This window comes from Aquarana catesbeiana, linkage group LG06 (genome assembly GCF_042186555.1).
Source record: "Aquarana catesbeiana isolate 2022-GZ linkage group LG06, ASM4218655v1, whole genome shotgun sequence".
Classification (NCBI taxonomy): Eukaryota; Metazoa; Chordata; class Amphibia; order Anura; family Ranidae; genus Aquarana; species Aquarana catesbeiana.
In genome coordinates this window covers 3,602,627-3,619,522 of record NC_133329.1, presented here as the reverse complement: position 1 = coordinate 3,619,522, position 16,896 = coordinate 3,602,627, and the positions used below count along the sequence as shown (strand labels likewise).

At 48.0% G+C, this 16,896-nt stretch overlaps 1 protein-coding gene across 1 annotated transcript; it reads left to right on the top strand.

Moving 5' to 3' along the window:
• Positions 1-2,267: 2,267 nt before the first annotated feature.
• On the top strand, positions 2,268-3,179 carry LOC141147381 (taste receptor type 2 member 40-like). Its single transcript, XM_073634613.1, has one exon. The coding sequence runs from the start codon at positions 2,268-2,270 to the stop codon at positions 3,177-3,179; it is 912 nt and encodes a 303-aa protein (XP_073490714.1).
• Positions 3,180-16,896: the final 13,717 nt, after the last annotated feature.

Below are 16,896 nucleotides of genomic sequence, written 5' to 3'. Positions count from 1 at the left end.
CAGAGTTTAGATTGGGAGATTCAAATTATCCAGCCTGAATATTTATTTATAAATAGTCTGAGACACTGGAAAGCTGGGTTCCTTCTCCCCGAGGGTTCCAGAGCCAGACAGTTGTTCTGGAGGCCAAGAGTCTGGAAGGACTGTGCTAGAGGCTGATTGCAGAACTTCACCAAAGGGGATCTGGTCTGGAGAGGTGCAGTCTCACTCATTGGACTATGTCTGGAGTATACTGGGTGGTGGAATGCTGTCCTGGGGACCTGTGAGCAATGACCCTAAACTAATTCCTGTGACTGTGTCGTGTTCTGGAAACCGCACTGGATATGAGCAGTTGTGCATCAGCGCAAGGTAACCGGACGCCAAAAAGACTTGCTCCATGGTTCTCAGTTGTGAGGCCTTAGACTGGCTAACACCCACTGTTACTTGGGAGGAAGATTGTCCTCTGATCACTAAGTGCTGAGCGTTTTGAAGTATCCCATGCCCTAATCCTCCATCCTCTGTTTGACGTTTTTAACTGAAAGAACTGAACAGGCACTGGTGTAGCACCCTTCTAGTGTAGGATGTTAGGCTCCTTGTGTAATCAAGGGAGCAGTAATTGGTTGTTCTGGTCGGTTCAGGGTTTCACAGGCTGAGAGTTTGATTGCTTCCTGCTGCCTCTGGAGGAGGCTTCCAGAGTTTAGTTTGGGAGATTCAAATTATCCAGCCTGAATATTTATCAGGTCCCAGCCAATCCCTGGAGAGGAGTGTCCAGAGTGGGGTTGGAATGGTGATAAATAGTCTGAGACACTGGAAAGCTGGGTTCCTTCTCCCCAAGGGTTCCAGAGCCAGACAGTTGTTCTGGAGGCCAAGAGCCTGGATGGAGTGTGCTAGAGGCTGATTGCAGAACTTCACCAAAGGGGATCTGGTCTGGAGAGGTGCAGTCTCACTCATTGGACTAAGTCTGGAGTATACTGGGTGGTGGAATGCTGTCCTGGGGTCCTGTGAGCAATGACCCTAAACTAATTCCTGTGACTGTGTTGTGTTCTGGAAACCACACTGGATATGAGCATTTGTGCATCAGTGCAAGGTAACCGGATGCCAAAAAGACTTGCTCCATGGTCCTCAGCTGTGAGGTCTTAGACTGGCCAACACCCACTTTTACTTGGGAGGAAGATTGTCCTCTGATCACTAAGTGCTGAGCGTTTTGAAGTATCCAATGCCCTAATCCTCCATCCTCTGTTTGACGTTTTTAAGCAATAAAATACAAAAAAAAGACAACCTCTAGACTGATTATTGGAGCCAGAATGAGTGGACTGGCGCTTGGGTGACTGGCAGCCTCTGTACCGTTAGGGAAGATCCAGTTAAGACCAGCAGCCTCGTTGGGGGTATAACGCTACATTGGCATTAACACAATTGTGTCATAGCTGAGTTAGCATCACAGTTCAGGACGTAGATGGTGACCATGGAAGAGGTCTCCTTTCTTCTGGAGAGAAAAGCAGATGAAGGTTTTATCAGAGCATGGACAGACACTGAGCATGGAAGCACTGATCTAAAAGCTGCACTTCACCCTCTTACTCATCTTCACTCCTCCACTTATGAAATCGGGCATTAATTTTACAAACTCTTCTTGCCCGCCCCTGTGCACGTCATTCGCCTAGGCAAGTTAAGTGCGCTTTGCCTGCTGTGCCTCCGGGGATATGTGACTTGCATATCGAATGATGTGCACCGGGGAGGTGGAGGGCATTAGCTTGCATTGAGAAAAGAGGAAGGTGGCAGGCCTGGACAGTAATTGGGAGAGCCACTAGCTGAACCCGAAATAGCCAGTGGCTTTCCAATGACGTCACGCATGAAGATGGTGGCGCTGACCAAGCATGGGGCAGAAAGGAGGGGGGATCTCAGCCAGACAATGCTGGATCTGGTGGGCAGGTAAGTATATGTTAGATGTGCAGGACCCTCAATAAGGTAAGACGGGGATAAGAAAAAAAAAAAGAGTGGGGGTTTGGAAGGATCACTTTAATAAAATCTCAGGACAGGTTCGCTTTAAAGTGTCACATTTATTAAAGGCAACAGGAATGCCGGAAAAAAAACGTGCTGTAGAAACAAAAAATATCTACAAACGTTCTTCAGCTTTGTCAGCACGGCACACACCCAGGTGAACACACTCTGGTATCCTATCCCTGTATGGCGCAGAACGGAGAGGCAATCATTTGCATTGGTTATACTCCAATAATCAACTCAGGATATGCTGTCATAAATATCTTCTGGTGAGCCGGAGAGCAGCAGAACTGAAGATGTCGCTACTACAGATTATCTTGCTGCCCATCCACGTCTTAGAAAGCCTTCTGTCCTTTTACTTCAACTTCTACATTGTGGTCTTCCACGTGAGAAGACTCAGGAATGGGATGAAGCTGAACCCTTCCAGCCTCCTCCAGCTGGTCATGGGAGCCACTAACATCAGCATGCGAGGAACGATGCTCGGGAGTTTAATTTCTTCATGGTTCCCTACTTATCATGATATAAGGTTGTTCTATATATTCATCTTTATAGTCCCTTACCACTTACAGTTCAGCTATTGGCTCATTGCCTGGCTCTGCACCTATTACTTCACCACCATCACCAACATCAGACACCAAATCTTTATCTGGATGAAGAGGACCCTTAACTCCTTCTTGCCTCACCTGCTTTTCCTCTCCGCGGTTGTGTCTTTAATCCTGCCTGTCCAGTCAGTCTGGTCTATTCACATCCAAATCTCCGATGACAACTCCACCCTCAGCTCCATTTTACCCAAATTTCATCTATCCAAACCTGACTCCATTGTATTATTGATTATCTGTCTCTGTTCCTTTCTGCCCTTCCTGGTGACCCTCGGCTCCCTCGTGGTGACCATGTCCTCTCTGTTCATACATATCTGGAAGGTGAAGAAGAATGACTCGGGATTTGCTCCTCCAAACCTCCAGGCTCATGTCAGCGCTGTGAGAACCATGATATCATTTCTTCTACTTTCTGTCCTCGTCAATGTTGCTGAGATCGTTAAAACTGCGGCAACAGGTTTGCTCTGCCAATCTTTCCAACTGATCATCTTTCTAACGGTCACTGCCTTTGCTTTGGCAGAAGCCGCCATTATTATCCAGTCCAGCCGCAAGCTGAAGAAGGCGTTTCCACAAATGTTCTGTGTTGGAAGATTTATGGGAGGCCAGAACTAAGACCTGAGTCCTCCAATGAGTACCATTATCTATATGTACCATTAGAGATAAGGGCATGGCCTCATATAGGACTGAATTAGAGATGAGAGAATTCCGTTTATGACAAATTTGTTGAATCTAAGAAAAAAATCAGATATTGATGGTCATTTGAGGTCCTTGGAGAATGGAAACCGGGAGTTCTAACACACAGACTTGCTACGAAATGCTTTGCTAGATCTGAACGCTGGGGATATACGCTCACCGCTAATCAGCCAATCACATGGCAGCAACTCAATGCATTTAGGCATCTAGATGTGGTGAAGATGACTTTCTAAAGTTCAAACCGAGCGTCAGAATGGGGAAGAAAGGGGGTTAAAGTGACTCTGAATGTGGCATGGTTGTTGGTGGCAGACGGGCTGGTCTGAGTATTTCTGGGATTTTCACACACAACCATTTCTCGGGATTACAGAAAATGGTGGGGAAAAGAGAAAATATCCAGTGAGCGGCAGTCGTGTGGAGGAAAATGCCTTGTTGATGCCTTGTATCACCGGTTCAGGCTGGTGGTGAGGGTATAATGGTGTGGGGGATGGGATATCACCGGTTCAGGCCGGTGGTGGGGGTGTAATGGTGTGGGGGATGGGATATCACCGGTTCAGGCTGGTGGTGAGGGTATAATGGTGTGGGGGATGGGATATCACCAGTTCAGGCTGGTGGTGGGGTATAATGGTGTGGGGGATGGGATATCACCGGTTCAGGCTGGTGGTGGGGGTGTAATGGTGTGGGGGATGGGATATCACCGGTTCAGGCTGGTGGTGAGGGGTGTAATGGTGTGGGGGATGGGATATCACCGGTTCAGGCTGGTGGTGGGGGTGTAATGGTGTGGGGGATGGGATATCATCGGTTCAGGCTGGTGGTGGGGGTGTAATGGTGTGGGGGATTGGAAATCAAGGTAGCAAGGGGGACCTAATAAAGGGGCCAGTGATTGTATATAGAACTAGGTCTATATACTATATAAAGTTGGTCTACATAGAGAGACATGTTGAACCTGTTCCGGAGTTTGAAGGATCTATCTAGTTGTATTGAGGAAACATTATAGAAGTGATCCTGGGCTTTACTAGAGATGATGTATAGAAGACTTCACCTTGTCGTGTGACATTTGTTACTAATAGGAAGAATATATTCTGCCTGAATTGAAAGTTTTGGTGGGCGTTGTGTATTCTCCCTATATAGTACATATTATTGTGCATTTTCTCTATATACAGTGCCTTGAAAAAGTATTCATACCCCTTGAAATTTCCCACCTTTTCTCATGTTACAGCCAAAAACGTAAATGTATTTTATTGGGATTTTATGTGATAGACCAACACAAAGTGTCACATAATTGTGAAGTGGAAGGAAAATGATAAATGATACAAATAAATATGTGAATAGTGTGGGGGGGGGCATTTGTATTCAGCCCCCTTTACTCTGATACCCCTAACTAACATCTAGTGGAACCAATTGTCTTCAGAAGTCACCTAATTACTAAATAGAGTCCACCTGTGTGTCATTTAATCTCAGTATAAATACAGTTGTTCTGTGAATCCCTCGGAGGTTTGTTAGAGAACCTTAGTGAACAAACAGCATCATGAAGGCCAAGGAACACACCAGACAGGTCAGGGATAAAGTTGTGGAAAAGTATAAAGCAGGGTTAGGTTATAAAAAAATCTCCCAAGCTTTGAACATCTCATGGAGCTCTGTTCAATCCATCATCGGAAAATGGAAAGAGTATGGCACAACTGCAAACCTACCAAGACATGGCCGTCCACCTAAACTGACCGACCGGGCAAGGAGAACATTCATCAGAGAAGAGCCAAGAGGTCCATGGTAACTCTGGAGGAGCTGCAGAGATCCACAGCTCAGGTGGGAGAATCTGTCCACAGGACAACTATTAGTCGTGTTCTCCACAAATCTGCCCTTTATGGAAGAGTGACAAGAAGAAAGACATTGGTGAAAGAAAGTCATAAGAAGTCCTGTTTGTAGTTTGTGAGAAGCCATGTGGAGGACACAGCAAACATGTGAAAGAAGGTGATCTGGTCAGAGGAGACCAAAATTCAACTTTGTGGCCTAAAAGTAAAACGCTATGTGTGGGGAAAACTAACACTGCACATCACCCTGAACACACCATCCCCACCGTGAAACATGGTGGTGGCAGCATCATGTGGTGGGGATGGTTTTCTTCAGCAGGGACAGGGAAGCTGGTCAGAGTTGATGGGAAGATGGATGGAGACAGATACAGGACAATCTTATGCCGCATACACACAACCGGTTTTGCCGTCGGAATAAACTCCAAAGGTTTCTCCGACGGAACTCCAACAGAATTCCATTCAAGCGGTCTTGCCTACACACGGTCAACCCAAAGTCCGACCATCCAGAACACGGTGACGTACAACATGTATGACGGGACTAGAAAAAGGAAGTTCAATAGCCAGTAGCCAATAGCTTCTGTCTCGTACTTGCTTCAGAGCATGCGTCATTTTTGTTACGTCAGAACAGCATACAGACAAGCGGTTTTCCTGATAGGAATTGGTTCCGTCCGAAAGATTTAGAACATGTTCTATTTCTAGGTCCATCAGAATTTTCGAAAGAAGAAGTCTGATGAGGCCTACACACGATTGGAATAGACGATGAAAAGCTTCCTTCTGACTTTTTCTGTCGGACATTCTACTCGTGTGTACACGGCTTTAAACGAAAACCTGTTAGAGTCTACAAAAGACTTGAGACTGGGGAGGAGGTTCACCTTCCAGCAGGACAACGACCCGAAACATCCAGCCAGAGCTACAATGGAATGGTTTAGATCAAAGCATATTCATGTGTTAGAATGGCCCAGTCACAGTCCAGACCTAAATCCCATTGAGAATCTGTGGCAAGACTTGAAAATTGCTGTTCACAGACGCTCTCCATCCAATCTGACAGAACTTGAGATATTTTACAGAGAAGAATGGGCAGAAATGTCCCTTTCTAGATGTGCAAAGCTGGTAGAGACATCCCCAAAAAGACTTGTAGAGAAAGGGGGTTCTACAAAGTATTGTCTCCGGGGGGCGCCATACTAATGTACCTCCCACCCACACTTTTCACATATTTATTTGTATCATTTATCATTTTCCTTCCACTTCACAATTATGTGACACTTTGTGTTGGTCTATCACATAAAATCCCAATAAAATACATTTACGTTTTTGGTTGTAACATTAGAAAATGTGGGAAATTTCAAGGGGTATGAATACTTTTTTCAGGCACTGTATTGTTGTGTCCTACATAGAACATGTTTGTGTATAATCTTCATTTCTATAGGTTGGGAGACCTTTCCTTTATATCCATCATTCTAAGAACAGATGTGAGATGTGATGGATAATATTTGAAGAACATTTACAACGGAATGTCCGGTGATGAGTTGACTTGGGTTTTGGGTAGGCAGGGGGTTCGGGAAAGTGGTTTGGATGTCGAACCCGAACCCCCGATTGTACCACATCCTACATCAAACATGAAAAAAATGGAGTCCGCTCCAAAATACATTGTTTTTTTAAGATTGGGAATTTAAGGGAGTACAAAAAAAAAGTGAGGTCCCCTAAAAATCCATACCAGACCCCTAAAGTGATTGTAAAGCCTCGTTTTTTTTTCTATAAAAATAACAAACATGTTCTACTTCCCTCCTCTGTAATGGATTTGCACAGAGCAGTCTGGATCCTCCTCTTCTGGGGTCCCTCACGTGGGGAACTCCTGGCCCCTCCCTTCTGCTGAGTGTCCCCACAGCAAGCAGCTTCCTATGGGGGGCACCCGAACCATTCATACATGGAGCCGCAGCTCGGCCCCTCCTCCTCTCTCTCCTCATTGGCTCACTGAGTTGGATCATCAGCAGCGGGAGACAAATTGCATCCAGTGTATATCTCAGCCAATCAAGAGGGAGAGTCCCGGACAGCCGAGTCTCTCGTACAAACATCGCTGGATAGAGGTAAGCATTAGGGGGGTGATGGGGTGGGCTGCTGCACACAGAAGGTTTTTCTATCAAAATTCATAGAATTCATTAAACTAAAAAACCTTTATGACTTTAGAACCACTTTAAGGGGGTAAATCACACAAAAAAAAAGCCCCCCCTAATAATTAATGTCAGACCCTCCCCTGATCCGTACCAGGACACATGCCCACAACATGGGGGAGTGCCTTGTTGATGAGAACAAGGGCCTCTTCCCCACAACCCTGGCCAGAGGTTGTGGACGGGGGTCTTATCATAATCTGGAAGACCCCTTTATTAATAAGTGGGCTCCCAGATATCATATACAGAGATACTGCCCCTCCCCTCATGTGAATGAGTATGGAGTACATAGTACCCCTACTCATGCACACAAAAAAAAAAAACAGGTCACTTAGAAATAAAGAGACTGAAATGTTTTATATATATAAAAAAAAAATAAAAATCCCCAGAAAAGTCCCTCATTGTAAATACATCATCAATCACAATGCCGGCCCCCCGCCTACTTGTTGTACACGACCAATCTCTACACAACACACAGCCAGATCACAGCTCCCTGGATTGTCCTCAGCTGTATACATTTCTTATAAAGGGAAAATCTGGGACTTGAAATGAGACCCCCGGGAATGAGGTGCCTCCATCCCTATCAGTTGCAAGGTTTAGGACTTTGAATGAGTGGAAACATATTTGATCAGCAAAAACCAAGTTTAATCGGAAATACACACGACATAAGACATATACATGCTCAAATGATTAGTTAAATCATCATAACCAATGGCCCAATGTTGAGTCAAAACATGTAGAGGTATCAACATGGAGAAAAGTTGTATGAACATCACATACATTCGCTCCTGAAGAGGCGATATAATCGCTGAAACGCGTCGAGATAATAGGCTATCCATGATGCATTATGCTTTTACATACGATGTCATTCACTCTATTGTAATGTCAACTCCCTTTTCTGTATGGAGCCAACCAGCAAAGAGAAGTTGTATAAACATCTTGGGCTGGTTGGCTCCATACAGAAAAGGGAGTTGACATTACAATAGAGTGAATGACATCGTATGTAAAGGCATAATGCATCATGGATAGCCTATTATCTCGACGTGTTTCAGCGATTATATCACCTCATCAGGAGCGAACGCATGTGATGGTCATACAACTTTTCTCCGTGTTGATACCTCTACATGTTATTACCCAACATTGGGCCATTGGTTATGATGATGATTTAACCAACCATTTAGTGCATGTATATGTTTTATGTCGTGTGCATTTCCAATAAACTTGTTTTTTTTTTTTGTTGATCAAATATGTTTCCGCTCATGCGCCTCGTCAGCTACATAAAGGAAGAGGCGAGGATAGTGGTGACATCATCGCCCACATATGGCCCTGGTTCTGTTTGGGCAATGTTATTGGCCAAACATGGCCATGCCTCCATATTCAGGCAGTGATGGAATTCGCTCCATTCTGCACCTACTTGCCTACATGGTCAGGGATGGCTATGGAAGGAAAGGACCAGGTGATGCCAACAGCTGGTTCATTCACATGAGGAGGGAGGGGTGATGTCAGTGGTTGGTAAGGGTGCAGCAGGTGCAAGCGCCCATTGTTTTCTTAGCAACCACTGACAGCCGGAAGCTGCCACGTTTGCCCACCCAAACGCCCTAAACATTTGGTTCTCAAACAAATGTCCAAACAGCCGGGGCTTATTCTGAACTGGGGGGGGGTGAGCTCAGGTGTGTTTGAACACGAGTTTGAACCTGCCTGAGCTTTCCAGCCAGGGAGATGTTGAAACGGGCAACCAATCATAGGAGGCAAAGGCATTCCCTGACCTCCAGTCGCACATATACACGCCTTTAGCATACGTGCAGCTTCAGGGTGGGGAATGCCTCCACCTATGATTGGCTGTTACTTTTACAGCTTCTCAGCCGGAAATCTCAGACAAGTCAGTTTGTATTGATTATCCTTGATTGGTATCAGTTTGTATCATGTCTGCACTATTTGGGGTTGATTTACTAAAACTGAAGAGTGCAAAATCTGGTGCACCTCTTGAGGACACTTCTCAGCTCCGTCTGTCTCTGCTTGCCATGACATGAAGAGACCTCTGGGAGGCGATGAAGTAACATGGAGCTCCTCCATGATCTGGATTACACACCGTTACAGCCTCCAAGTTCTGATGATTTGGTTCGGAGAAGGAGAGGAATGGAAAGTACTCTGTGTGTAATCAAATCTCCTTCATTTCCATGAAGAGGAGAACTAAACATCACCGACTCTTCCAAACCAACTACCGGGATCATGTTATACGATGGCCGAGATATCTAACCTGAGGAACGTTCCATGACTCCAGTGTGTTCTGCCATCAATGGGAGCAGAAATTCATTCCAGAAATACACCGACCGACATTGTTGTTTTGATTTATTAATGTTGCACTTTTAATATAAAGCGTTATTGAATGTTACATGAAACCATTTCTTCTCAACACAAATTAGGGAGCTGCAGTAGGAAATGTTTATTACAGTATATAATATTTATATATATATAATGCAGCAGTGGCAGCTGTTGGGTTTTTTGTTTAGGGGGGCGGTAAACAAAACAACCACCCCCCACGGTGGTCACAGCACTAACAATACCCACCCACGCGTGTCTGCCGGTTGGTCTAGCACTAATCTGAATAGATAGACCCAGATAGATGGGGGTGTCATCCAGCACAGTGAGGTCCGGGCAGCGGCTCCAGGCTAGCGGGTGTGAGGTCCAGGTAGCGGCTCCAGGCTAGCAGGTGTGAGGTCCAGGTAGCGGCTCCAGGCTAGCGGGTGTGAGGTCCAGGTAGCGGCTCCAGGCTACCAGGTGTGAGGTCCGGGTAGCGGCTCCAGGCTAGCGGGTGTGAGGTCTGGGCAGCGGTTCCAGGCTAGTGGGTGAGGTATCCGGGCAGAAGCTCCAGGCTAGCGGGTGTGGGGTCTGGGCAGCGGTTCCAGGCTAGTGGGTGAGGTATCCAGGCAGCGGCTCCAGGCTAGTGGGTGTGGGGTCTGGGCAGCGGTTCCAGGCTAGTGGGTGAGGTAGCCAGGCAGCGGCTCCAGGCTAGTGGGTGTGGGGTCTGGGCAGCGGTTCCAGGCTAGTGGGTGAGGTATCCGGGCAGCGGCTCCAGGCTAGTGGGTGTGGGGTCTGGGCAGTGGCTCCAGGCTAGCGGGTGTGGGGTCCAGGCAGCGGCTCCAGGCTAGTGGGTGTGGGGTCTGGGCAGCGGCTCCAGGCTAGTGTGTACGGGGTCCAGGCAGCGGCTCCAGGCTAGCAGGTATGGGGTCCAGGCAGTGGCTCCAGGCTAGCGGGTGTGGGGTCCAGGCAGCGGCTCCAGGCTAGTGTGTACGGGGTCCAGACAGTGGCTCCAGGCTAGTGGGTACGGGGTCCAGGCAGCGGCTCCAGGCTAGTGTGTACGGGGTCCAGGCAGTGGCTCCTGGCTAGCGGGTGTGGGGTCCGGGCAGCGGTTCCAGGCTAGCGGGTACGTGGTCCAGGCAGTGGCTCCAGGCTAGTGGGTGAGGGGTCCGGGCAGTGGTTCCAGGCTAGCGGATGTGGGGTCCGGGCAGTGGTTCCAGGCTAGCGGGTACGTGGTCCAGGCAGTGGCCCCAGGCTAGTGGGTGAGGGGTCCGGGCAGTGGTTCCAGACTAGCGGGTGCGGGGTCCGGGCAGCGGTTCCAGGCTAGCGGGTGCAGGGTCCGGGTTGATTTTATTGGATTTGTTTTATAGCAGAAATTAAAAAAATGTTTTAAAAAAAAATGTTCAGTTTTTTTCATTTATATAAAAAAAAACAAAAAAAACGCAGAGGTGATCAAATACCACCAAAAGAAAGCTCTATTTGTGGGAAAAAATGCTATAAATGTAATTTATGTACAATGTTGCATGACCGCGCAATTACCAGTCACAGTAGTGCCGTGCCAAAAAATGTGTTTGTTTTTGTTTTATTCGTTTTTGTTTTTTTCATTCTTCGGGTCATTCGTTATGATCGAAATTTGTACATTCACAAATTTACAAATTTGAAATGAGAAAATTCGGAAATAGGAAAGAAAATCTGAAAATTCGAAAGAATAGCTAACTAACTAATAATAACGATTACATTTTAGGTATTGGAATTTCCTTTCAAATTTGGCTGTTAGTGAACGTAACGAATACAAATTTATCCGAAGTTACGAAATATCCGTAATAACGAATGCCGCATTTGAACAAATGCAGTGGTACAAATTGATAATAAATAATAATAATAATAATAATAATAAAAAGTTATTGTTATTTATTATTAATAATTTGCTACGTTCCATTCGTTTAAATACGGCATTTGTTATTTCAGATAATTCGTAACTTTGGATAAATTTGTATTCGTTACGTTCACTAACAGCCAAATTTGAAAGGAAATTCCAACACCTATAATTTAATAATTAGTAATAGTTAAGTTATTATTAGTTAGTTATTATTTCAGATTTTTGAATTTTCTGGTTTTCAAATTTCCGTAAATTAGAATGACAAATTAGTTAATTTGGAAATTTCCGAATTAATGAAAACTCGTTTAACAAATTTTTTTGCATATTCATAAATTCGAATATTCGGAAATTCAAAAATTCAGAAAAATTACGAATTTTCGAATATTCGAATTTACAAATATTCGAATTTACAAATATTATGAAAAATTTGTTAAATGGGTTTTCGTTAATTTGGATATTTCCTGAATTAACAAATTTGTAGATTTTCGTTCTTTTGAATTTTCGTTTTCGTTCGTATTTTTTAGATTTTTGGAGTTTTCACATTTTTGAATTTCCAAATTTTCTGATTTTCTGATTTTTGGATTTCGAATTTTCGATTTTCTAATTTCTGGATTTTCGAATTTCCGAACTTCCGGGCTTCTGAATTTCAAATTTACAAATTTACGAATATTCGAATTTACGAATATTCGGGAAAATGTGTTAAACGGGTTTTCGTTAATTTGGATATTTCTGAATTAACGAGTTTGTCGAAATTAGTTAAAAAACTAATTCGGAAGGAAACAAATTGTACATGTCTAGTGCTGAATAGGAAAAAATGGCCTGGTCTTGAAAGGGGTAAAACCTTCTGCGACCTGAAATGGTTAAATAGTAAGGTGACCATCCTCTACTTCCCAACTATCTGCAATAAACACGGAAGGTAGATGACCACTGTAGGCCGTGATTCTGCTTCCTTCTCATGTTTTCTTCTCTTCCCATAGCACCGGGTCATGGTGGCACCTCATCTCAACTTCTCATGAGATTGATGTCTCCGTTAAAAGATTTATTTGAAGCTTTGCCGCATCCAGGAAATGGCTCATCTGAGGTCATCTTTTGTACTGTAAAGATTATATGGACATCGTACTCGTGGGTACAAATACTTCTTGAATACGGTTCACACGATTCAGTATTATCTAAAGCAGTGGTTCTCAACCTCTGTCCTCAAGGAACCCCAACAGGCCATGTTTTGGGAATTTCTCTTAGATAAAATAGCTGTCCAAAATACCAAAAACCATTGACTCTGATTTAAGGAAAACTTGCAAACATGGCCTGTTGGGGGTATCTGAGGACTGAGGTTAAGAACCACTGATCTAAAGGAATCAAGTCTTACTTCTAATAACATTGCCATACCATTTATATTATTGCTCTTTGGTTGGAATTCTATAGCTGCCAGGCGTTCCAGGTCTGCCAGGACAGTTCCACATCTTGGACCTCAGTCTTGATGATGGTTCTGGGCATTGTCCTGTAATCACAATGTCACCCTTATTTGAGTTATAGGACATGTGCAGTAATTCCATAAAGCTCTTATTATGTTGACCAGGGGGGGCAGAAGTGGGCAGTCCTTACATGATAAAGACAAGGCTTGGGTGGTCTATTTTGAAAAGTGGAAGTGGTCTGGGTGGGACCGCTAAGTCACTGGGTAGGCCTGAGGTAGATTGTGGATGGGCCAAAGCTTATTGGGAATGCATCACAAGAGAAAGAGAGAGAGGGCGGGGACACACTATCTGAGGAAGGGGGCTGGGACACATCAACTGAAGAGGAAGGTGGGGACCCATTATCAGAGAAAGAAATCAGAGACTAACCACCTGAGGAGGGGGCAGGCGGAGACTAATCACCTGAGGGGGAGGCGGAGACTTATCACCTGAGGAGGGGGGAGGCGGAGACTAATCATCTGAGGAGGGGGAGGCGGAGGCTAATCACCTGAGGAGGGGGGAGGAAGAGACTAATCACCTGAGGGGGGAGGCGGAGACTAATCACCTGAGGAGGGGGGAGGCGGAGACTAATCAGCCTGAGGAGGGGGAGGTGGAGACTAATCACCTGAGGAGGGGGGGAGGCGGAGACTAATCACCTGAGGAGGGGGGAGGAGGAGACTAATCACCTGAGGAGGGGGGGAGGCGGAGACTAATCACCTGAGGAGGGGGGAGGCGGAGACTAATCACCTGAGGAGGGGGAAGGTGGAGACTAATTACCTGAGGAGGGGGAGGTGGAGACTAATCACCTAAGAAGGGGGGAGGCGGAGACTAATCACCTGAGGAGGGGGAGGTGGAGACTAATCACCTGAGGAGGGGGGAGGTGGAGACTAATCACCTGAGGAGGGGGGAGGCAGAGACTAATCACCTGAGGAGGGGGAAGGCGAGACTAATCACCTGAGGAGGGGGAGGTGGAGACTAATCACCTAAGAAGGGGGAGGCGGAGACTAATCACCTGAGGAGGGGGAGGTGGAGACTATTCACCTGAGGAGGGGGGAGGCGGAGACTAATCACCTGAGGAGGGGGAAGGCAGAGACTCTTCACCTGAGGGAGGGAGGTGGAGACTAATCACCTAAGAAAGGGGGAGGCGGAGACTAATCACCTGAGGAGGGGGAGGTGGAGACTAATCACCTGAGGAGGGGGAGGTGGAGACTAATCACCTGAGGAGGGGGAGGTGGAGACTAATCACCTGAGGAGGGGGGAGGCAGAGACTAATCACCTGAGGAGGGGGAAGGCGGAGACTAATCACCTGAGGAGGGGAAGGTGGAGACTAATCACCTAAGAAGGGGGGAGGCAGAGACTAATCACCTGAGGAGGGGGAGGTGGAGACTAATCACCTGAGGAGGGGGGAGGTGGAGACTAATCACCTGAGGAGGGGGGAGGCGGAGACTAATCACCTGAGGAGGGGGAAGGTGGAGACTAATCACCTGAGGAGGGGGAGGTGGAGACTAATCACCTAAGAAGGGGGAGGCGGAGACTAATCACCTAAGGAGGGGGAGGTGGAGACTATTCACCTGAGGAGGGGGGAGGCGGAGACTAATCACCTGAGGAGGGGGAAGGCAGAGACTCTTCACCTGAGGGAGGGAGGTGGAGACTAATCACCTAAGAAGGGGGGAGGCGGAGACTAATCACCTCAGGAGGGGGAGGTGGAGACTAATCACCTGAGGAGGGGGGAGGCAGAGACTAATCACCTGAGGGGGGGAGGCGGAGACTAATCACCTGAGGAGGGGGGAGGCGGAGACTAATCAGCCTGAGGAGGGAGGAGGTGGAGACTAATCACCTGAGGAGGGGGGGAGGCGGAGACTAATCACCTGAGGAGGGGGGAGGAGGAGACTAATCACCTGAGGAGGAGGGAGGTGGAGACTAATCACCTGAGGAGGGGGGAGGCAGAGACTAAACACCTGAGGAGGGGGAAGGCGGAGACTAATCACCTGAGGAGGGGGAGGTGAAGACTAATCACCTAAGAAGGGGGGAGGCGGAGACTAATCATCTGAGGAGGGGGAGGTGGAGACTAATCACCTGAGGAGGGGGGAGGTGGAAACTAATCACCTGAGGAGGGGGGAGGCAGAGACTAATCACCTGAGGAGGGGGAAGGCGGAGACTAATCACCTGAGGAGGGGGAGGTGGAGACTAATCACCTAAGAAGGGGGAGGCAGAGACTAATCACCTGAGGAGGGGGAGGTGGAGACTATTCACCTGAGGAGGGGGGAGGCGGAGACTAATCACCTGAGGAGGGGGAAGGCAGAGACTCTTCACCTGAGGGAGGGAGGTGGAGACTAATCACCTAAGAAGGGGGGAGGCGGAGACTAATCACCTGAGGAGGGGGAGGTGGAGACTAATCACCTGAGGAGGGGGGAGGTGGAGACTAATCATCTGAGGAGGGGGGAGGCGGAGACTAATCATCTGAGGAGGGGGAAGGCGGAGACTAATCACCTGAGGAGGGGGAGGTGGAGACTAATCACCTAAGAAGGGGGGAGGCGGAGACTAATCACCTGAGGAGGGGGAGGTGGAGACTAATCACCTGAGGAGGGGGGAGGTGGAGACTAATCACCTGAGGAGGGGGGAGGTGGAGACTAATCACCTGAGGAGGGGGAAGGCAGAGACTCTTCACCTGAGGGAGGGAGGTGGAGACTAATCACCTAAGAAGGGGGGAGGTGGAGACTAATCACCTGAGGAGGGGGGAGGCGGAGACTAATCACCTGAGGAGGGGGAGGCGGAGACTAATCACCTGAGGAGGGGGAAGGCGGAGACTAATCACCTGAGGAGGGGGAGGTGGAGACTAATCACCTAAGAAGGGGGGAGGCGGAGACTAATCACCTGAGGAGGGGGAGGTGGAGACTAATCACCTGAGGAGGAGGGAGGTGGAGACTAATCCCCTGAGGAGGGGGGAGGCGGAGACTAATCACCTGAGGAGGGGGAAGGCGGAGACTAATCACCTGAGGAGGGGGAGGTGGAGACTAATCACCTAAGAAGGGGGAGGCGGAGACTAATCACCTGAGGAGGGGGAGGTGGAGACTATTCACCTGAGGAGGGGGGAGGCGGAGACTAATCACCTGAGGAGGGGGAAGGCAGAGACTCTTCACCTGAGGGAGGGAGGTGGAGACTAACCACCTAAGAAAGGGGGAGGCGGAGACTAATTACCTGAGGAGGGGGAGGTGGAGACTAATCACCTGAGGAGGGGGGAGGCAGAGACTAATCACCTGAGGGGGGGAGGCGGAGACTAATCACCTGAGAGGGGGGAGGCGGAGACTAATCAGCCTGAGGAGGGGGAGGTGGAGACTAATCACCTGAGGAGGGGGGGAGGCGGAGACTAATCACCTGAGGAGGGGGGAGGAGGAGACTAATCACCTGAGGAGGGGGGAGGCGGAGACTAATCACCTGAGGAGGGGGGAGGCGGAGACTAATCACCTGAGGAGGGGGAGGTGGAGACTAATCACCTAAGAAGGGGGGAGGCGGAGACTAATCACCTGAGGAGGGGGAGGTGGAGACTAATCACCTGAGGAGGGGGGAGGTGGAGACTAATCACCTGAGGAGGGGGGAGGCAGAGACTAAACACCTGAGGAGGGGGAAGGCGGAGACTAATCACCTGAGGAGGGGGAGGTGGAGACTAATCACCTAAGAAGGGGGAGGTGGAGACTAATCACCTGAGGAGGGGGAGGTGGAGACTATTTACCTGAGGAGGGGGGAGGCGGAGACTAATCACCTGAGGAGGGGGAAGGCAGAGACTCTTCACCTGAGGGAGGGAGGTGGAGACTAATCACCGAAGAAGGAGGGAGGCGGAGACTAATCACCTGAGGAGGGGGAGGTGGAGACTAATCACCTGAGGAGGGGGGAGGTGGAGACTAATCACCTGAGGAGGGGGGAGGCGGAGACTAATCACCTGAGGAGGGGGAAGGCGGAGACTAATCACCTGAGGGGGGAGGTGGAGACTAATCACCTAAGAAGGGGGGAGGCGGAGACTAATCACCTGAGGAGGGGGGAGGT

What these genes read in the sequence shown, in the direction of transcription:
- LOC141147381 (XM_073634613.1), top strand. Translation starts at nt 2,268, where the DNA reads ATGTCGCTACTACAGATTATCTTGCTGCCCATCCACGTCTTAGAAAGC.